This window comes from Phaeoacremonium minimum (assembly GCF_000392275.1).
Source record: "Phaeoacremonium minimum UCRPA7 unplaced genomic scaffold PA7_03_scaffold_7, whole genome shotgun sequence".
Classification (NCBI taxonomy): Eukaryota; Fungi; Ascomycota; class Sordariomycetes; order Togniniales; family Togniniaceae; genus Phaeoacremonium; species Phaeoacremonium minimum.
Window position 1 is genome coordinate 54,678 of NW_006920914.1, and position 21,591 is coordinate 76,268.

Consider the following 21,591-nt stretch of genomic DNA (forward strand, 5'->3'; position numbering starts at 1 on the left):
CCGGCCCAGCCTCTCAGTCGATGGCCACGTCAAGATCCGCAACTCTGGAGATCACTACACCGCTCCCAGTGACACTATGTATAATGCGCCCGAATATAATAGTCGAGAGGTCCACTGCGGACTAATAGCAAGGCAAGACTGGCTTGATTATCTGCAACGATTCAAAATCGATATCCGCTCGAATATCGTGAGGAAGCTTAGCCGCGAGGCTTCGGCAGACGCCAGGGCGCAATGTAGTTATATCGAAAGACTCTTATGATAGAGCGTAAAGGCAGGTAATACAAGAGTAAGCCGCAAGTCAGACACGCTTGCGCCTCTTGTGTTTTTCGTTTCCGTAAAACAGGCCGATTAGAAAGGAATTGGAAGCTGACAAGAGAGTTGAGATTGTAAGAGATTGGGACACGACCAACTTTTGGGGTCTCTGGTGGATTCAGCTCCTGTCACTTGACAGTCTGATCGAAGGCGAACCGCAGTTTGAGCTAGTATAAGCTGTCGGAAAGCTGTCGGAAACGAGTTAGAGGGGTACAAAGCGCAATGGTCTGTGGCGCTCGTCATTGAATGGAAACAGCGAAACCTTCCGGATGAGGAAATCTCCCACACGGCACTGGCTGGCACTGCATGGTCAGAGCGGAGCAAAGCGTCATGGTTTTTCCCTCTGGGTTCGATGCTTGGACGCTTGTTTCTGTGTTTGATGAGCCCAATGTCCCGGGGCATGAGGGTTTGCAGTGTATGCAGAGTTCATCAGCGGGATTGGTCATGGTCATGTCATGAACTCAACATGGCCAGTCAAGCAGCACATGGGCGGGACCCCGAGGGACTCGACTTCCTTGAAAGGCAGCTGCTGCTAGGGGCGGTAGCCGGCTGTAGCTCTGTCATCCAGTGTCGGCCAAAGAGTGGGAGTAGGAAGAAGAGGGGACCGGGGAGTAGAGCTGTCACAGCAGAGTAGAGCTCGGGAGAGGAGAAACAACCACGGACAATGGCCGGTGGTACGTGGATGGTGGTAGGGGATGAGCTATATTTGGCATATAGGGGCCACGTTTTATGGCTGCAGTGTTCCAATTCATTAGCCCGCCGCCTCATAAACTTACCGACATGGGAATCCATGGTAACGTGCCGTCGAAACAGAGTTGCAGTCTGGTACTGCAGCAGCGCCGGCTCGTGTACTGTGATGGTGGAGGAGAGGCTGGCTCGGGTGTGGTCAGGGAGGGGATGAGGTGAGTGAGCCAGGCTAGCGGACGCAGTATATATTGCATTGTAGGGGTGGTTAGGCGACTAGTAGGCGAGCCGAGCTGGGCGGAGGTGACCTGGCGACCGATATTGGGGCGCGGAGGTAAAGCAAAGTGGGCAAACACGGGATGGTGGGACAGCGTTGGCGTGGTGTGCAGGGCAGGGCAGGATAGGACAGGGTAGGGAGTGGGAAGCCAGTCATTCGGGTGTCTGTTTGATCGAGATGGGATCACTGGTGTCACCGGGGGAAGGCTTGATGGTGGTTGAAGATGGTGGAGTGGAGGAGGGTGGGGAGAGAGGGGTCGGTTCTGTCGTTGTTTCGGTAAGATGACCGTGCCGTACGTACATACATACGTACTCGGCGTACATAAGGTATCATCACAATTTTCCTGTTTGGCTTATATGAAATAGGACGAACGAGTAACATAGATAGGGAGGTATATAGGTAGCTGTCATAATACAGCACGGTGCAACAGGCATTGGTAGGCATGACAGAAGCATGGCCGAAGCAAGCAAAGCAGCAACAGCAGCCCAATGAGCATGCGTCGAGGGAGATGGACTTGCACTGCGAGCCGCCCCGGCATCCAGTTCAGGAGTTGTCGAATGCGACTTTGCGAGACCCAAACGACGAGTGTCCCGAGCAGTCATGGCAGATGGCAGTTGCTAGATGACAGATGACCTGTTCCGATTGGGGAACTCGAAAGCACAGGCCGTTCATCGTGCAGTGCCTGCCACTCATAAGAATGAGCAAGATTGCGCAACGGCAGCCCTGGTCGGACTCTTTTAAATTGAGTCTCGACAAGAACGTGGCATTCTTCCGTTCAAGCTTGCGTAGTCATATGAGCGGCGGCGAATCGGTGCAGTCGCAATCCGGAAGGTCTCCGTGTGATGTTGTCTTCTGAATTTGTTTCTCGGCTTTGAGAAACTTGAGCAATGGCAATGCAACTCCACTCCGAGTCGAGTTGTTGCAAATTTGTTTTCCCAGAATTCTCTCAGGCAGTATGGTCGATTCACTTTCCATAGCCACTTTGCGGTATCTTTAACACCTTGTCTCGTCTGGTCATGTCATGCCATGTCATTGAGTGACTTGCATTGCATTGCATCTCAATCTCATCTCATGTCATCTCGTCTCGGGTCGCCTCTTTAAATATAAGCGAGCGGTAACAACGGTTTTCCTTGTTTCAACCAATCTCTCTTAAACTCCCCAAGCCACCAGGCCAGGCAGATGCAAAGAGGCTGCCCATCCAGCATTGCAGCGGGGAAAGAGGATGATAATTGTAAATGACTGCATGGCATGAGTTGAGAAACGGTTTGATGAACAATGGACCAGGATAGCTGGGCGGCGTGTGTGCAGGGGCTTTAATTGATTCCGTGCATTGATTTTCCCAAACCCAACTTGTGGCCTGGTTCTGGACGTTCCTCATCGGGGATACTGCTCAGATCGGCCAACGGAGCCAGGCGTTCTCTTTATTCCGGGTGACTAAGAACAGAAGGGAACAAGTGGGGAGCATTGGTGGCGCTCGGACCACACCGCGACCACTGGCGCGCCTCTACCATAAAAAAATTCGGCGGCAGAATTGAAGCTTCGCTTCTTCTCTTTTTCCCTTTTCTTCTTCGTGCGGCTGGCATGACATGAAAAACATTACCCGTGTTGCTCGAATCCTCTTCCCCATGGATATCACTCGTAGCGTCAGTTGTGCCACAGATGAATCATAAATTGCAGGCCGACCTCCTTCGCCTGTCAGTCCATCTCAGTTATCTTGGGGAGACTCGTCTCCTCGCGCGCACTGGATGGAGGCAGGAGGTTGGACATATCAAACCATCACACAGTGACACACAGACAATTTACCGAGGCAGCACGACTGGATGCGACTAAATAGGGCTCGAGGCTCTGGACACCCTCACCAGCCCCCCATGCCGCAGTCACAGGGTGCAAGAATAGAGCGCTGAAACGCATGTGGCCGGGTCTTAAGGCAGTCCATTCTCTGGTTGCCTTCATGCGCCTCATGTCTGCGTTTCCTGGAGTATGGCTGGTACTCAACCACCAGGATTTTTTTACGACGCATCATCTTATGCCGCATCTCTGACGATCATTAATTTGCCAGTGTTTCCGAGAATCAGGTAGGGAAAAGCCACCTTTGGGCTGAGGGAGGTCTCTTAATTTATGCTCCATTTGCACCCGCTATGCGGAACTTTCTCGTTGCCCATCTATCTGACCAACCTCCAACTCCAATGCCCAGGCTGCACATACCTACCGTAATAGGTGAAAGCGAAGAAGCAACCGTAAATGTCTATCTATCCGGCAGCGTCCTCGTTTTGGGTCGTCCGACTGGCGTAGTTTGAAGAGCTGAGTTTGTCCACACGCCTTGTCCAACCCCCCCCCTGCCGTTGTTCGCCTCGTAGACCTAATGTTCAGCCCTCCCTAATATTTTGGTCTGTTTGTCTACCCCAGCCCCCACGTAGCTTGCCTCTGCCCTTAGGCTTTTGGGAGTTCATTATTCGACGGCCGGCTGGCCTACTCGCCAGGCTCGTCTCCAATCTTCTCCAGCTTGCCCATCTCACGCTTCTCGCCTGACTCTCCAATCAGACGTAGTCGATCTATCCGCGTCTTCTCGCTGGAGCCGTCGCCAGCAACAACGAATACCACCAGGCTGTTGATGTTCTGGAACTTGACGAACCGCAATGGGATGTTAGCCGTGCCTTCGGCGTTCCAGTCGCTTTCAGAGAGCTCAATCTCCTGTGTAGCTGCAAGGTCCTCCGCCTCGTCGAATCCCAGGTTGTGTGAAAGCTTAGTGAACAGCTTAATGACAGCCGGTCTCATCGGCGCATCCTCGTCGTCCGTTGGCGGGATCGAGGTGATTTGGAGAGTATGTAGCTTGACCATAGACTGGAAGGGAATATAGAGCATCAGCTGCTCGTCTGTATCGCTCTCCACCCAGTCCTTCGCAGTTTTCTTGCCTCCGCTCAGAGCGCCCGGCTTCGAGGCATCGAACAGCACTCGAACATCGCCAAAGTCGGAGTCCATGTTGAGTAGCTCGCAGCTTCGCATCTCGATCTGGTCCGTCACATCGCTGTAGCCGCGAGGAACGTCCGCTCCTCTCCAGGCCAGACCGCCGCTGCCGCTGCCGCTGCCGCTAGCCTCTCCGCCACTGCCAACATTCTCAACCTCGGCCGCCAGCTTCTTGACCACTGCTTGCAGTTTGCGTGGATCTGCACCCTGCACCTTCTCTACCGCCTTGCCGTCGCGGAAGACGATGAATGTTGGCAGGGCTGTGACATTATATGCGCCGGCGATCTCCTTCTGCGCTTCGGTGTCAACCTTGGTGAAGGTGACGGTCTTCGGACGAGTGAGCTGGGCAGCAAGCTGCTCGTAGATGGGGGCGATTTGTTTGCACGGTTGGCACCAATCTGCGTAGACTATAGATGAAGCAGAATTAGTAATACGCCTTTGCAACACCGTTCGTGATTATGATCCTCGAGTAGCTAAAGCGGTCATGATTTCGGAGAAGATATAGGTGCTGAATAAAAGGAAGAAGATGCATCCATTCAATATAGCCCTCCTATTCTCTGTGCAGTTGGCAGTGGCCAGAAGAATCGCGGTGTAGGCCGACCACAACATCGCGGGGCAGCGGAGTTGAGGGAGAGGCGAGGGTAACTCACAGTCAGTGACCACGATCTTGGAAGTCTTCAGCAGCTCGCTGAATTGTGCGGGTGATTCTATCTTCACAGGCTTCGACATCGTGAACGTGATGACCAGCCAGGACTCGGGTTGTGTGGGTTAGAAAATGAGAGGTGTTGTGCTTGAAGATGGCCGAAGGAAATGGAAGCTGGGAAGCTTGCCCCGCCACGATCAGTGAGGTAAGGTACGGCGTGGCGCGTACTGGTCGCCTGCCTATGACCCCTGTTACCTCAAAACAAGCTCGGTGCCACCCCCAATAGAGTAGAATCGATCTACCGTGCTGACGACGAACGACCTTCCTCACGCGCCCCTTGAAAACTAATTATGCTCTGGAGAAACAAAAATATATATATAAGGCAGAAAATACTGTGATTTAGAGACCTCTCGCCCTCAAGTTTCTCTCTCATTAAATCTACACGAGAAGCCTCAGGCTTATTCACGGTTATGCTAACCAATATGTGCAAGATAGATTCACGCTGGAGTTGATACTTTTCGTAGTTTCGAGCTCTTTTATATTGCCCTAGGCCCTCGAATCATCTCATAGGCGGGCTCTGGTCCCAGATCAAAGTAATTTATGCTGTTCAGAGCACCTGAGAATATGATAGTGTACTGTGCTTGTAGGAAGCAATAGTTCCCAGGAAGCAAGCTTTGAGTCCACCACAAACTGTTTTAATTTAACGCTAAGCACTCAGCCGAACATATAGTCTCATTTGAATTACCGTGAAACCTCAGAACAGTTGTCTAAGTTACCGTCGCAATCCGTATGGCTCTTAACTGCATGGTCACGCTTCTGGCCGTGACATCATGCTTAGAGTGTACTATAAGGGCAACGACTCTAGTCTTGAGTGTCATAAAGGTAGCGATAGCCATGACTATATCTAATATTAAGAAGGACGCGAGCGACGTATAGTTACTAGACTTTTGATGTTGGGGTGATATAACAGCACCGGCGCTGTCAACCTTGAAAATGGTTCTCTCATCCCGCACATTCATTCTGTCCCTTTCCTACCTAGGTAGCTTAATCAACTAGCTATAATATGCACTCTATTACAAGTTCAGAGAACCAAGAGTCTCACTCGACACTCGCCTTGACGTTCCCCAGCGATTTGACATGCCCTCCCCTACCGGCTCTGCAAATCAACGTTTCAAGCATACTTGACTCTGGCGGGCGAGTGTACGGTGAAAACCTATGGCCTCTAACACCCATGTCTAGTTAGTCGATTTCAACCGAAGCCTCCTTCAAGTCAACCACCGGCTTGACTATAGCTGATCCTAGATTAGGATAAACTAGCAATTACTTAGGTCAAGGGTAGGTCTACCTTAAGCTTACTCTAAGTAACCTTAGTATATGGGTATAAGTAAGACTTGTAGAAGTCTCTAAACTATTATATATGAGCTCTCCGAAAGTTTTGATCTCTCGAAACTCATCCGGGGTCATGGCGGGAAGTCCGCCAAATATATTCCAGCCTCGTAATCTCATCATCCAAAACAATACCCATCTCACGTTCGATCTCTCGGAAGGCTACCAAAAGAGCCATCTGTTGCGACTCATGTGTCATCTTCTCGGCCGCCAATAGTATTGCCGCCACGAAGAGAGGATCGAACTGCTCCTTGAAATGATTCCACACAGCCATTCCCGCGATCTTCTGCGCGTGCCAGCTGTCAGAGCCAAGGCGGGCCTCTGACCGTGAGAGCTTGAGCAGTCGCGGCTTGTGGGCTATCAGGACCATGAACGATAGATGGATGGCCATATTGGCCTGAAGAGCAATGGGAGTGGAATATATCTCGATCGGAAAGGAGGCCGAGTCCTCCACAGATGTCTGGCCACTGTACAACCCGAATATCGGCTCCATTTCTAGAGGCCGGGCCTGATACCAGTGTAGACAGTGTGCCCAGAGACTGTACCATGGGGACCAGGCTTCAGCGGCCTGGTCGATTGCATCTGTTCTAGCGGACAACTTCCCCCGGGAATGCTCCGCAGAACCCGTCTTCAATGGCGCCAGATCATGATAGGTCAGATGTAGACATTGAGCAAGCTGGGAGAGGCAGGCGAGGTATGTTGTTCTGATCGCTGAGTTCGGAGCAGAGACGCTTTGTTCAAGGTAGGATACGAGTGTCGTAGACGGTGGCTCTTTGGCCAGTATGCAAGATGCGAGCTCTACAAGCGATCGCCCAAGTTACTTGATGGTCACACAGTTGAAGAAAAAGGGTCCAAGGAGCAACTTCCGCGCACTTACCAAACTTCCCCTGCATCTGTAAAAGATACCGGAGAGGTTCCTCCAAACCCCCCTTCGAAGGGAGGTAACTACCCCCAACTTTGCTCCAGGACGTCGGGCGTGACCCGAATAACCTTGCGATGAATAGAAGTGACCTAGCCACGTTCGTTGCTAGGGCGTCGTCCACGTGGGCAAGCTCCCCTTCAACAGTATCCAGGGGGTGGCCTCCTCGGTCTTCAAGAGATCCCCTGCCATTCATAGCATATGTAGCCTTATTTCGTGCCTCGACAACTGCTATCATAGCACTGCGAACTGCTGGCTGACACTCGGCCAGACCGACAAGAGAATTTGCGAATCTTGACCCGGGGCAAGTTGAGACGATCCATGGTACGATGTCACTGACGAAGCTCATGAGAAGGCCAGCCTCGGCTCCACCATTGTTGCGTGCCGAACCGCTGCTCGCTGGGGTGTCCGGCCCTCGAACGGCTTGTGTCTCTGTCGAAAGAGGCGTGTAACCGACTTGGTCCTCGAAAGCAGGAGCTTGAGGTAACTGCTGAATCGGCCTAGCATAAAAAGACGATGAAGGCGAGTGTTCCCGGCCCCTAAGACAAGGCTGCTGAGTAGTGAAGTCCACTAACGGTCTGCATCGTTCAACACGAGCGATTGGAGAGCTTTGAAAGTGAAGATTGCCATCAGGACTAACTGAGGTGACAGGCGTCGCTTCAATCTCGGGGCCAGAGTTGGGCTTTCTACCGCTGCTCTGGCTCTCAAAGATGAAGGTAGGCCCTGGGTAAAAACAGCTGACATTCCTAGAGATGCAACTGCCGCATTCTGGCTTCTGTTCGTCGCCTATAAATTGGGGTCTCATAGGTTAATACCCAATGGTTCAAGATGGACGAAGACCCCGCCGGCCAAAGCCCCGGAACTTACATTTACGGTGGCGCTTACGGCAAGGCAGACAACCTGTCCGCGATCGCCTCTTACTATCAGAGATGTGCCTTATCGAAGGCATCCAGCTGATTGTAGGGACACCACAAGCCCGGAGCGCGAGACACGGCCAGCTTGACGAATTGAGATGTGCCAGAGGTGGGAAGCGAGCGTAGGTTACCTTCAAACCGGGGATGTAGTCTACATGCCCAGAAAGGGATTAAGCGCGACAGGGTCGTCGGTATGAGATGGTTAGCGCGGCCGAGTCATGCGCCTTGGGGAACGTGGGGATTATCACCGCGTGGTTAAACCCCCTGAATCAGGCTAGCCGAAACTCCCACGCCTTCCCAAATTAGGCATGATAGCCTACAGGATGCTCGACTCGTCCATCCTCTATAACCTACCTATACCCACGGTAAGGTACCTTCGACCAAACAATGAACCGAGTGCAGCGGTGACCACTGTCGGGGAGCATACTGCATAGTACTGCGTAGTACTCGCCTGCATCTTATCGACGCGTGATATGATGCGCGTCTACCTGGACCATAGTAATTACGATGAACGAGCCAATGACCGAGGTTGATGACCACTTCCCCATAGACCCCCGATTCCTTGAACTCCACCATGAGCTCAGGCACGTTGTGCTGTCTGGCATTGGCAGCCTCAATCCCAGCCCGAGCCGATGGCCCCCACCGGAGCCGGGCCCGGCTGACTATACGACACCGGACCCGACCCCGAACACGGTCTTTGACGGCCCCAGGCCCGACTTCTCCGCGGTTGACATACCGCGGACGCGACTCATCCGATACTTGCAGAACTGGGTGACGGTATGCGCCCCCATCCTTGACAAGCATGACACGAATCTTCAGTTCCAGATTCAGGTGCCGATCATCGCGCGTAGCTCACCCGCCGTCTTGTATGCCATGCTCACGTTTTCGTCCCGGCAGATGGAGAGGCGAGGTGCAGCAGAGGTGGAGGGTTGCTACGACAGTCCTGAATTGTATCAGAAGAGTATCAGGCTGCTGTCTACGGCCCTTCAGGCTCAGGACTCTAATGTCCTTGTGGCGGCTTGCATTCTCGCTGCGTTCGAACTCATGTCATGGAACTCGACCAACTGGAGGCGCCATCTTGAAGGCTGTGCTGCGCTCCTGGACTTCTTCGGTGTGAATGGCTTCTCAGGTGGGATTGCGCAGGCCATGTTCTGGTGCTATGCACGAATGGAAGTATGCGGCGCCATCATCTCTGACGGAACGGAGACCGCGGTACTTCATGTATCCAAGTGGGTGCCGGCAACATTATCTATGCCCTCGACAATGACATCAAATGAAGACTCCGAATTCGTTCGAGCACTGTTACACCACTACGGACGCGAGTGGCATCCAGATATGCATGCCAACTGGGCCACGTATCTTTGCGCCAAGGTCTGCGACTTGCGCTTTAGACGCACACAGCATATAGAGCTTGGGAAGCCCGACGCGCAAGACAGTCGGCCTTTCTCGGACCAATGGTATCAACTATGGAGAGAATTGCAGCGCTGGGCCGAAGAGAGGCCACCGGCGATGCTTTCTATGCCTAATATCATGAGTGACCAGCAACAGAACCCCACCCCCTTTCCCCTCATTCTCTTCTCTCACAACTCTGCCATCTCCGGCAACCAGCTCTATCATACAGCGTGTATCCTTATGCTGGAAATGCGCCCGCCCGTTTTAACCCCAGCACAAGCCATCTCAGCTCCCGCATCGTCTCCTATCTGGCACGCGCGCCGTATCTGCGGCATCTCATGTACGAATCCGCACAAGGGCAGTAGAATTGAGGCCATCCAGCCTCTGTACATTGCAGGTCGCCTATTCACGCACGTCTCGGAGCGCATGGAGATCTCGCGGCTACTCAGGACGATCAGTCGGAATACGGGCTGGGGCGCCTGGTGGAGGTTGCGAGATCTGGAGGCAGAGTGGGGATGTGAATACGACGAGACTTTGACGGCGTCGAGCCAGCCGGACCAGTCATCACGAGTGCCGAAGTCTGTTTCGACCTAAAATCCTATTCAAGATGTCAAGGACGGCTTGGTTTCTCAAGAAGCCTGTGTTTATAATGTCTGGATGAACGAAAAGAAATGCTCCCTGAACCCCTCAGCATTCACACCGACGGCCACCCGACAATTCGGCTTCGGGGGATCGGGCAACTCCAACCGATCCCCGATCATCATTCCTCGCGCCTTGCCATCTCCCGTCACAATATCAACGGCCATATCCTTATACTCGCATAATTCCGGCTTGGACACACATGCTACGGCCAAAGGGTCGTGCATAGGCACCGAGGTCATCTTTGGCCTGCCGGGGAACCTTACGGCCTGGTAATCAATATAAGTCGCCGACGCCTGTCCTGCGAACTTGGCGAATTCCGATGGCGACTTTTTCAGGTTCTCTGCGTCATTCATCGTCAAACGCACTTGGAGTGTGACGTCTAATCCGATCCATCGCTGTGGGATGCCACTATACAGCACCACGCGGGCGGCCTCAGCATCCGTGAACACGTTGAATTCGCCTGGCTTGTTGTGGCTGTACATGCTGCCGAAGAAAACTCCGCCCATAATGACCAGCTCTTTGATGGCCGTCTTGATGCGCGGGTCGAGGAGGATTGCCATGGCGATATTAGTCAAAGGTCCGATTGCTACAATTGTAATCTCGCCTGGGTTGGCCATGATGTGTTCTATCATAGCTACGGCAGCATACCTCCCCGGGACTGGTTTCCGCGCTGTGTTCTTCATAGCGCTTACATGGGGTGCTGGTATGCGGTGCTTTTCAGTGTACAACATGGGTGTTTCCGAGCCACGAACGAGGGGTGTATCTTCGGCTTTGATATCCAAGCGATCCATGAGGACACCGGTAAGAATGGTGGCGCTTTCAACATCTGTGTTGCCGTTTACTGTTGTCACGAGGTCGAGTTGTAGATCGGGGTCGGCGTGGGCCAGGGCCAGGGCGAAGCCATCATCGACGTCTGCCCCGGCGCCCATGGAGAGGTCGGTGTCGAGGATGATGCGTCTCGGCGCCATGTTGACTTTGAGGTTCATCGGGACTGTTCAAGATTTACAATCGAGTTGAAATGAGATTTGGATATTCCGGCTGAGCTTGAATGTCTTTGCGGATGGGCTGAGGATCTCAGGTATTGAGCTTGAAATACAAGAATGTTGAAGAAACCAGGAATTTCAAAGACCGCTCAGTTTGGTCAACACACTAGAGGTAGCATTGAGGAGCCACTAAGCTCAAGTGTCTGAAAGAAAATCCTGACGATGTCGGAATTGGTTGACAGTACTGGTTCTCACTTGGACCTACCTTGATGAAGTAAATTAATGTTGTCGGCGGGTAGTCCGCCCCTAGAGTCTGGAGAACCAACGTCTCAGTCTAACCCGAAACAGGGGTTGTAGCCTATCGTCGCGTGTCTCCACGACCAGCTCGAAACCCAGCCAATCGTGAAGAGTCATGTGTAATAAGGATTCTTGAATTTTTCTCACTATAGGTGACAATGATCCGGCATTTTCTAGACTAATAGGCCGCCGAGTCATTGCAAGCGTACTGTTGTTTTCTGGCACGGTTATTCGGAGCCCTGGTTACTCTGCCGAGACACGCCACCAGCACAGACTCTATGCGGAGAACCATCAACTAACTTGAAATCTTTGCGTCCTCACAGTCTCTAGGGAGTCTGGAAGACGGAAATTAAGCAGAAGTACAATCCTGGACTTGAAATTCCTACCCCACCCCCCACATGGTTGGGAATATACTAGGAGACGCTTAGACCTTAGCCCCGTATATGGGAACCCATGGGGCCGACCATGGGGATGGGGAAAGCGGGCGTGTCTTGATTCAAAGGATTTGTATAAAGTCAACCTCGCTCTCTGGGATATCATCTGTCAATCCACTTCCTCCAGGGTTCAATTTCATTACCTATACGTATCTTGCCCAACATGAGCGCCCATCCCCAGACCGAAGACAAGTCGGTGGCTGTCACCGATCACATCGATGAGCACGGCAATTCCGACAACAATGTCGATTCCAATGCTATCGGCAAGGCGCTTGCTGCGGGTGAAGCTGTCCAGATGCGTTCCGAGCTTGATGACCTGCCCATCCACAAGGCTTTCCGAATTTTCTGGCGTGTTGCTGCGCTGTGTATGCTTGCCGCCTTTGCGTCTGCGCTCGAGGGCTACCGTATGTCTACCTGCGCATTAGATAAGTCACCATACTAACATCAATGATCTGCAGAATACACTCTCACGGCATCTATCGTCGCAAACAAAGGTTTCATCCGGCAGATGTCTAACGGCGGCACGAAACTCGCCGCTGAACATGTAGCCGTCTGGGGAGGCATGTTATCCACAGGTCAATTCGTTGGTGTCTTAGGTCTACAGGCATGCATCGACAAACTGGGCCGAAAATGGGCCATGCACCTTACATGGCTAGCCCTGGTTGTCTCCATCACCGTCGAGTCCGTCTCGAGCAACTGGGTTCACTGGACCGTCGCCAAGTTGATCGCGGGTATGGGGTTGGGCATGATGCAGGCTACGTACCCCGTTTACATCTCAGAGTTGTCGCCAACCCAAATCCGGGGCGGTCTCACAACTGCCTATCAATTGTGAGCTTTCCACTCTGTTGCAGTCAATGCACAGAAACTAACCTTGCTCCAGCTGGAACGTGTTGTCCCATATCTTCTCCCCATTGGCTCTCCGAGAGCTGAGCCATACCGACCCTTACAACTTCAAGGCCCCCATTTACACCCAGTGGGGCATGTTGGCGGTCATGCTCGTCATCAACCTCTTCGTTCCAGAAAGTCCCTGTGAGTTATCCTACATGCCGTGGTCACCTTTTGTTGTGACGAAACTGACTGTGCTTTCTTAGGGTGGCTTGTCCAAAAGAATAGGATCCCTAAAGCCGAGAAGGTCTTGGCATTCGCTTACAAGGGCGTCAAGAGCTACAACGTCAAGGAGCAGCTGTCCATCATCGTCGCCACTGTCGAGCGCCACCGCCTCATCAACGTCGAGGAGAAATCCCAACTCAAGGAGATTTTCACAGGTATCAACCTCTGGCGTCTGCTGATCGCCTTCTGGCCCAAGGCCATGCAGCAACTGGTCGGACAGAGCTTGACCAACAACTACGGCACTTACTTCTTCCAATTGGCCGGAAATTCGGACCCGTTCACCGTCACAATGATCCTCGCCCTCTGCCAGCTCGTGGGCGTCATGGCCTGTGCACTACTCTCAGACAGATTTGGTAAACGATGGTTCACCATTGGCATGTTCGGGTCAGCTGCCGTGGCTGTTCTATGCATTGGTATTGTCGGTTGTTTCAATTACACCAGTAAAGAACTGGGCAGCTTGTTGGTATGTTACTTGTCTAAAACCTGGTAGTATCTGGATATGTTGCTAACGAGATTTCTCACTCTTCAGGTGTTTTTTGGCTGCGTGTCTAACTTTGGTTGCATTGGCGGCGCCGGCATTGCATACACATACGTCGCTGAGATCCCTACCCAGCGTCTCCGTGCTCGAACAGGCTCCGTGGCCCTGCTGGGTTCATTCCTGCTCGGCATCATGTTCAACTATACTGTTCCCTTCATGCTCAAGGCATGGAACGTCAGGGCTGGATTCTTGTAAGTCTATACCCCCCCCTTAGGTCTGGCACATGTGCACAATGAGAGTTGTACGACTGACTCTGCTCCACCTCAGCTTCGGGACTGTTGGCATTCTGTCATGTGTTGTTGGTTGGTACATCCTGCCCGAGATGGCTCGCCGTACCCCCGCCGAGATCGATGAGATGTTCCAGGACAAGATCAAGCCAAGAGCTTTCCGGAAGCATGTCACGCATGTCCAGACTTATCTCGCGGAGAAGGAGGAAAGGGAGAGGGCAGGCCAGGAAAAGCTTGAGTAGAGCTCTGATATGCTGGGTTGGAAGTGTGGTTACTGCCTGAGATCTGTGAGATCCACACCTATATAGCCACGTCAACAGGCCCTAAGGGTCTATCTCGTCACGGCTCTCGTTAGATGTTATTTATATTGTATAGGTGTTTGGCTAAATATCACCTTCTGTATAGTTTAGATAATGCGCTATACAAAAAGTGGGTGGCTATGCCCAATGCTAAAAATATGACTGTCTTGCGAATAAGATCTATCATATCTGAGACTGTGTATCATTCCTAGACATCGTGGCTACCTAGCTATCACGTAGCTAGTCCTGACAGCAAGCCCCTCTTGACAGTGGCGTTAATGGGGAAGATGCATAGTTCAAAGAGGAACGTAAAGAGGAAAATGAAATGAAAGAGAGTCGAGAAAGGATCCAGTGAGGATGAGGATATCCTTAGTAGTCCTCTGGCTTGATGTAGAGTTGGTGGCTAAGAGGAAATTGTATGCGGATCAAGTCAAACTGTGAGTTGCTTAGTCTTAGCTCAGGGCCAGCTCACCTCAGGGCAGCAAGAGCTTACCTTTAAAGGCGGAAATGGATTTCTGGTACACTTGAGTTTCGTCTCAGAATATTGCAGTATTGCCGCATTGCACTGCGGAACCACCTCTGGAAATATGGCCGCGCCAGTTCACTTTATCAGTATTGTTGCCGACATACCTAGCTGCACTTGACAGACGTACATGGTGTCAATGCAATGTATCATTGCATGGCCAAGAAAAAATGTACTACCTTCTTTACTAAATGAAGAGTGCAAGATTGAGCACTTACTCCCGTTCCCATGGAAGTTCCGTGGCGGTTCATTTGCTCCTCTAATCATTTTCGCAACTTCAGACGGAGACTGTCACCCGGACAGACTCAAAAGCATCGTCGAAGCTGGAGTCTCAGACAAGGTGGTCTCTTCTTTGCCAGATGGCGACTACTAGTGGTACGGTGGTGATCGAACAACTAAAGAGCTTTGTTTCCATGGGCAACTTTTGGTCTTAGACTCTAGTGAAACAGACTGTATTAGACTTATAATCATTGGTCTACCTCATAGCTACTTGAATGATACAAACTTTAGTTGAGATGCAGTTATAATAACCGTTTCCAACAAAGCCACCTCTAAACATGTAGCTAGCCAAAGCAAAACTAGCTGTATAGGACTGACGAAGAAGAAGAGTGAAATATTATTGAGCTATAGCTGCTTGAGTAGAGCTAGAGTTCTTTAGTGAATGGTGTTCCCTTTGCGGCTTTGCCACTATTAAATCTAGTTTCAGAGACTTAAATTGTCGTAACTGCGGGTTGTGATAGTCAACTTGCAATCAATAAGAGTATTCTTTCCCCTTAGAGACGTCTTGTGCAATATCAACATCTGCGACACACTAAATTGAGGAAAATTCCGAAAATCCCAATTGGATCAGCAACTCAATCTCTTGCAACGTACTAGGTAGTTCTATCATTAATTCTCGTGATACAACAGTGAACATTTACAGTAAACACCAACAATACGTATTTGCTGGTTACTGCCAGCTGACCGCCAAGTGCAGGCCGCCAGTGGCACTTAGAGCCCATCCACATTAGGCTAGCCCGGCTGGCACAGACCTCATGAAGGCCGTGGCCATTCCTGGCATCTTGAAACAAGTCTCAAACCAGCCGAAGAATTTGGCAGAATACAAAGTGCTGGTCCTCTGTTTCACGATAGTAAACTCGCGGGGCTCGTGTGACGCTCGCCCACCACCGTCAGCTGGCAACAGAGCGGTCTAGCCGGCGCCACCGATCGAGCCCGGCCGGCCAGCCAGCCAGAAGGAGGCTGATGTTGACAATGGTCAAGAGGGATGTGTGCTGTGATGAGACTTGCAGGATGGGATACGAAATCTGGGGTGGCGCGCTTTTCATCTGATCGGGGGGAGACATGCAAGCGCAAGGACGCGATACGTGATGTGAGACCCTCGAAGCTGAAGATGCTGGACCCGGGGGATTCTACATGCTGTTCTGGTCTGATTTCGCCCCGTCCCAACATGGTCTCCTGTCGCAGAGACCCAACAACTTTAACTCTACACGATGCGTGCATGCGCCTGTGCTAGACGGCAGTAAGCCGCATCACAGAGAGATACCCTGCCGTCTGACTCTGACGTCCTGCCTTTGACGAGGGAGAGGCGTAGCAGTCGCCTCCCCTATCACGGAGGCATGGTCCCAGGCGTTTCTCCGCGATGATCGCCGTTTAGCACTTGCATTTCGCCATCCAACCCTTCAAGGCCGGGGGGCAACATGGATGTAGATGAGTTTTAAACTCATAAGCTTGAAGATCTGATCCCTTGATGCCTCGGACCACCCTTCTTCCTGTCCAACCATACCAGAGTTGCCGCTGGCTACCCGCTGCTTCCGCAGTGTGCATTAAGGCCAGAGGGCACACCCCCAACTCATCCGAAGGCATGCAGATGCTGGCCCCGGCTCGGGTCTGTCCAGCTTCTCGGTTCCGTGACCTCGCCACCAAACAAGACGTCTCGTGTGCCTGGCTTTCAGGCCAGGCCGGAGGCCCTTCTGGACGGACAGTCAATCTTCCTTGCAGACGCCCGAGAAGAACATGACTGTTTAGGCCTGCGACTCCTTGTTTGTTCCGAAAGAAATCCCCCTTCTTTATGGTCCGAAGAGATTGGACATCCGAGGTGAGGAATCAGGGCCTTGAACCCTTCACTGGAAGGATCAAGGCGGATCTCGCTCGGCTGTCTCGAGTCGCAGCTGCCAAGTAAATTCGAGCCCACTTGACATATCTGATAAGAAAAGCTTCGCTAGCGACTTCGCCGCGAAGAAGAGCCCTGAATCGAAACCTCTGCAACAAGAGCTTGGCGATCGCGACGAGCCAAGAGCCGTGCAATACCAGGCCATCTCGTTTGGTGAACCTCAAACCCGCGAGAAGCCTTCTGCTTGGCCGATCTCAAATAGTCATGCAGATCTGTAATTCTGTAACACCTGGGCTGGCTGGCTCTCAAACGTCTTTGTCGAATGGTTTCTCGTCAGGGGACCCGGTTTAGGAAGTAATGTGAGAGAGGCGTGGGCGCTTTGGCTTTGATTGGCTGCATGAACGTCCTCTTCGAGATGGGCTCCATTCTTTTCTTCACTTAGCAAACAACAAGATGTTTCGCACAGCAGCGGTTGACGTGTACTACAGAGCTGGAAATAGAAACAAACTGTCCCAGAAGTGCGAACATGCGCAACGCAATGTTTTGCAAAGATTGTTGCTCTCGCGCGTCGGTCTGGCCTGTGAAGCGGACAATTGTCATTGTTCTCGAGAGCTTGCTCTGTGGCGTTCAGGGTCCAGCTGGTGCCAAGTGGAACGCGGCGCCAAATATCTCACCGACTTCATCACATGTGATAGGTAACTATTATGTCTTCGAGGACTTCGATGCGCTGGCTCTACAATCCTTATTGTTACAAGATATGCGAATATCTCAGATAGAAGGTAGTCTCATTCATTGGAGCAACTGCAGATTGCAGCCTGCATCACCACATCTTGCTCTGCCCTTTCCCTAGCGTATTGTTCACGGCACTTTGGTGAAGGGCCACAGTCGTGGCGTCGGGGCATTGGATGACGAAACGGTATAAGCTACTGTACGTAATTAAGGTCGCCCAGCTTGATAGGTGTCTCTCCACCATTTTCCTGCAGGTGATTCCCAAGGCGCCGCACTTGCGACAAGCCTCTCGACAATGGAAGACCTCGTCTCCGCGCTGCGATTGGCCCCTATTTCTACGCCTTCGGGCCGCAAGGCAGGCCTGGCCAGATAGGTAGGTCACTTGGGAGGCGCGATTATAGAACGTCTGTTATTACGGCAGGGGTAGCTCTTCTTCAACGTGAAGCAATGAGGCACGCGGGCCTGGCACAACTCCATCACACCGCCATTCCCGCCGGAGGTGCTAGCGGAGTTTGGTGGTGACCAATTGTGGTGGAAGTTGGCAGTATGTGCGGCTCAAGGGGGGTGGGTTTGTGAGGCAAACTGGCAAGCCTTTACGCATCGACCAGCTGAACAGGCGGGGAGGCCGTCGAGAAAAACTTCAGAAATGTGCAGTAACGTTGTTGTGCGCAAGAGTGATAGATAATCGTGGCGGTCAAGTCTAGCAAAATGTCATGGTTATGATGATCTTCAATGGTGCGGAGCAAAGTACGCGACTCGAGGTTCAGGTGCAGTAGGCAAGGCGAGGAAAAGGGGCTGAAGAGCGATTTGAGTTGCAACACCCCCCGCAATTGCCGGACGAGATGTCCCATCCCGGACAGACGTGCGCCGAGTGTAATTACCATTGTTTGCCTACAAGACAAAGCCCTGAAAAGTTGGCATGGGACGCATGGCTAGGTAGAATCATGACAATTGACAGTCGCCGATTCAGTGATTCAAGACCATGTCTTGAGGAGGTTGGATTAGACACGACTCTGTGCAGGCGGCACGGCTTTCTTGGTTTCTCCAAGCGCTCGGGACGGCTCAAGATTGTGGAGGTGCAAAGCTATTGGCCGCCATATCCTGAGACCTCGGGGAATTCTTGTGATTTAATTTATTTCACTCCCACTGAAACGAACCCTTACTTTACCTTTTGCTTTCGCAGAAACAAGCTCGGTATTTGATAGTGGTACAGCGTACACCGTGCAGGCGCAACGTCGTAAGCGACTGCATTGATGGCCTGACGAAGATGTTCGCTTCCAGAGCGATCAGTATGTCCATCGTACTGTAGGGGTCACTTCCTCTCTCTCTCGCAACGAGCGACAAGACCAATTGGGTGTGAGCAATAACAAGTGACAGTCACATCTTCCAAGGTGAAGTGACCGCAGGTCGAAGCCACAAGTCTGGGTGTGGCTTTTGAGCTGCTGCAGGGCCTCCTGGTTTGTGTCACAAAACCACAGCCTGGGCTTACAAGCGCAAACGTGCAACTGCCCGATCCGGGACCATGCATTTGTGTATGTCTGATCTTGGGAGAAAGAGGAGAGGTGGAAACAGGAGGGGCTGACATCGAGCCCTGTGCTCTGTACTGTACTGTTATGCGGAGGCTTTTCAAGATGACGATGTCTTGGTCGAAGCGTTGGATGAGGGTCAGTAAAATGACAGGCTTTGATTGTGTCTCTCCCTTGCAAAGTATTCATAGTCATACAGCAGGTACCCTCTTGCACCTATCGATACCATCCATATCAGTAGGGCTCTGGGGATGCGATCTGTACCTGCAGAAGGCCGTCTCCCGTCTCACTCGTCAACCTCCTGCATGATACATGATAGCAAAATTCAGGCACAGGCCCCCGGAGCCTCGGCCGGCCGGCTACATGACCACCTAAGGCAGAGTAGAGGAGCCTGCCCACACAAACTAGGGAGGATTTGGGATGACAGCTACAGCTACAGGAAGCTAACCTTTTGTCCACTCATACCAAGTCGATAAACATCAAGCCGTTGTAATTAAAAAAGAAAACCCCCGTTCTTCCAGTTAGTCGCCCTGCTAAGTTGGACTTGGCCCACTTGGATAGAGCCTTTGGAGGTGGACTGGCCATAGGGAGAGACATGTGAGAGCTCATTCCAGTGAAAGACGGATCGTCAGGGTCCTTTCCTTGGAGTCTCTCCAGAGTAGAATAGCAGTTCGCCACGGCCCACTTCACTTCCAGGGCCCGGGCCATTTGGCCATGGCATGAATTTGACCCTATCTTTTGTGAGTGAGTGATAAAATGTGGAATCACGCAGAGATTTCGGGCCATCGCCAATCTCGACAAGATTTGCAGCGCCCCTCCGGGTCCCTCAGGCCACAATCGACCAAGGCTTTGTTGGAAGTGCGCAGGTCCCAATCTTGCGGCGCAAATCATCATGATCCCCAGCCCATTGGCCTGCCCCGGCGGATGGGGACGTGTAGAGTGTGAAGAGGTGAAATACCAACAAAAAAAAAGAGAGAGCCATTCCGTTTCACACGTTGCCAGAAGTGGCCGCCCGCTGGTAGAGTGTCTCGCGGCATGTCCCCCACGAGAGCCTAGACCTCTGATTGGAATGCCCCGGCCGGAGACCGTGGCCCTTGAAATTAATTAAGGACAGGCGGCCGGCGGATATGGACCAGGATCTCGGGAGGCGTGTGGTAGTAACCCATTAACAAATTCCATCACGAGGAGTGCCTCTTTTGTGGCCAAGCGAGCCAACTTCTTGGATTGTACAGTACGTAGTTATTGTGTGCTGTGGCGGGTTGGCTCAAGCCACTCAGCATGTGCCCCGACTGAGTCGTCAACTGGCTTTTGGGCTGCTGTAAGGATTGTCTTGTAGCTATTTCGATGCCTTGCCATGTACCTTCTGTCTGACTGAAGCGTGGTCCTTATTCTACTGCCGCCTTGATCGGCGAGAGTGGATGATGTGAGATAGGCTGATGCCAACCGATCTTTCTCTGCTGGCTGTTGTTTCTGTCATGCTTGTTCAGGCTTCAGCACAGCACCAGCGCTCGAATTCATCCGTGTCAGTGGCCCGTTTTCGGTGTCAAGAAAGCAGTGGCTAGGTTGTCGAGATGGGATCGGGTTTCATGATGCCAGGAACAGGTACCACTCTGGCTAATTATAGCGGCCGTGGTACTTTGTGTTTCAGAACTCTGCTGATGGATGGATTGGATTGCTGTCGAGACCAGATAGCGGCTGTTACTGGTGCCGCGTAGCCAGCGCTGGCTCTTGGTAACTTAGTGAGTCCTGCATAATCTACGCCAGATGCGGCATCGGTCGAGTTACAAGAGTGCTGTTGCAGCGGTAGATGCAGGGCCTCATCTCATCTCACGAAATGGATGCTCTGTCGGACCTATCTCTCCCCCTTACCTGGACGTCGTAGTAACGTTGGTTAGGAGAATGCAGTATACCAGAGTGCATGAGGAGCAACATTGCATGTTCTTGGCACGACACAATAAACAGACTCGCCGAACTGGTATAACAGTGTCGTTCGTTTAGATGTCTAAAATAATTTATGTCTATCTAGGTACTCTGAGTAATATATGACATCTCACAACAGTGAGATCACTATAGTTAAGATGGAGGTGAGCACAATCGGCTGGGAGAGGACGCGGACAGCGCTGGTGAACGAACTTGAATTAGCAGCGCCTCCGCAACATGCAACCCGTCGAAATCTTATTCTCCTTGCCAAGACATAGGTTCCCGTACAGAGAAAGCAGGAGGATTGAGAGATGGGACTAAGAGAGCATATTCGACGCTATCGCTGGGGCTGCCCTGGATTAGTGAGCACTACTGCGTACACACACTACTACACTGCTACGGTATTCCTGTGTGTGTGTGTGTGTATGGGCACTTATACGGGGGCGGCGTGTCTAACGTGAACATTATTACCGAGAAAAGGGCGTGTCTGGAAAAGCTGACCACCACCACTCAAACTTGCCTTTCGCTCTCCCTTCTTGTCGGTGCTTGACTTTCTACCAAATTCTTCCTTCTCCTGCTGTTTGCCGTCGCTCGCTGCCTGTATACGGCCTGTCATTGATTGACCGAGTGGTGATCGTTGGCTGTGACAGCGCAGCACAGCGCAGCACAGCACAGCGCAGCTCCGTGAATAGCAGGTCTATCTGCCTCTTTTGGGCCGCAAGCCGACTGCAGGGCAAAGCAGAGCCGTGGGCCTTGCCGGGC

At 52.1% G+C, this 21,591-nt stretch overlaps 3 protein-coding genes across 3 annotated transcripts; 1 reads left to right on the plus strand and 2 right to left on the minus strand.

Moving 5' to 3' along the window:
• Window positions 1–3,742: 3,742 nt before the first annotated feature.
• UCRPA7_114 (putative thioredoxin protein) lies at window positions 3,743–4,966 on the minus strand (the record flags this gene model as incomplete). The annotated part of the gene is made up of 2 exons (XM_007912712.1): window positions 3,743–4,644; window positions 4,888–4,966. 2 exons carry the CDS (start codon window positions 4,964–4,966, stop codon window positions 3,743–3,745), a joined length of 981 nt encoding a protein of 326 aa, XP_007910903.1.
• A 5,169-nt stretch (window positions 4,967–10,135) lies between these two features.
• UCRPA7_115 (putative inosine uridine-preferring nucleoside hydrolase protein) lies at window positions 10,136–11,101 on the minus strand (the record flags this gene model as incomplete). Its single annotated transcript, XM_007912713.1, has 1 exon — window positions 10,136–11,101. The coding sequence occupies one exon, from the start codon at window positions 11,099–11,101 to the stop codon at window positions 10,136–10,138; it is 966 nt and encodes a 321-aa protein (XP_007910904.1).
• Window positions 11,102–12,010: 909 nt separating this feature from the next.
• Window positions 12,011–13,964, plus strand: UCRPA7_116 (hypothetical protein; the record flags this gene model as incomplete). The annotated part of the gene is made up of 6 exons (XM_007912714.1): window positions 12,011–12,251; window positions 12,306–12,675; window positions 12,728–12,876; window positions 12,939–13,420; window positions 13,487–13,686; window positions 13,763–13,964. 6 exons carry the CDS (start codon window positions 12,011–12,013, stop codon window positions 13,962–13,964), a joined length of 1,644 nt encoding a protein of 547 aa, XP_007910905.1.
• Between the last annotated feature and the right edge of the window lie 7,627 nt (window positions 13,965–21,591).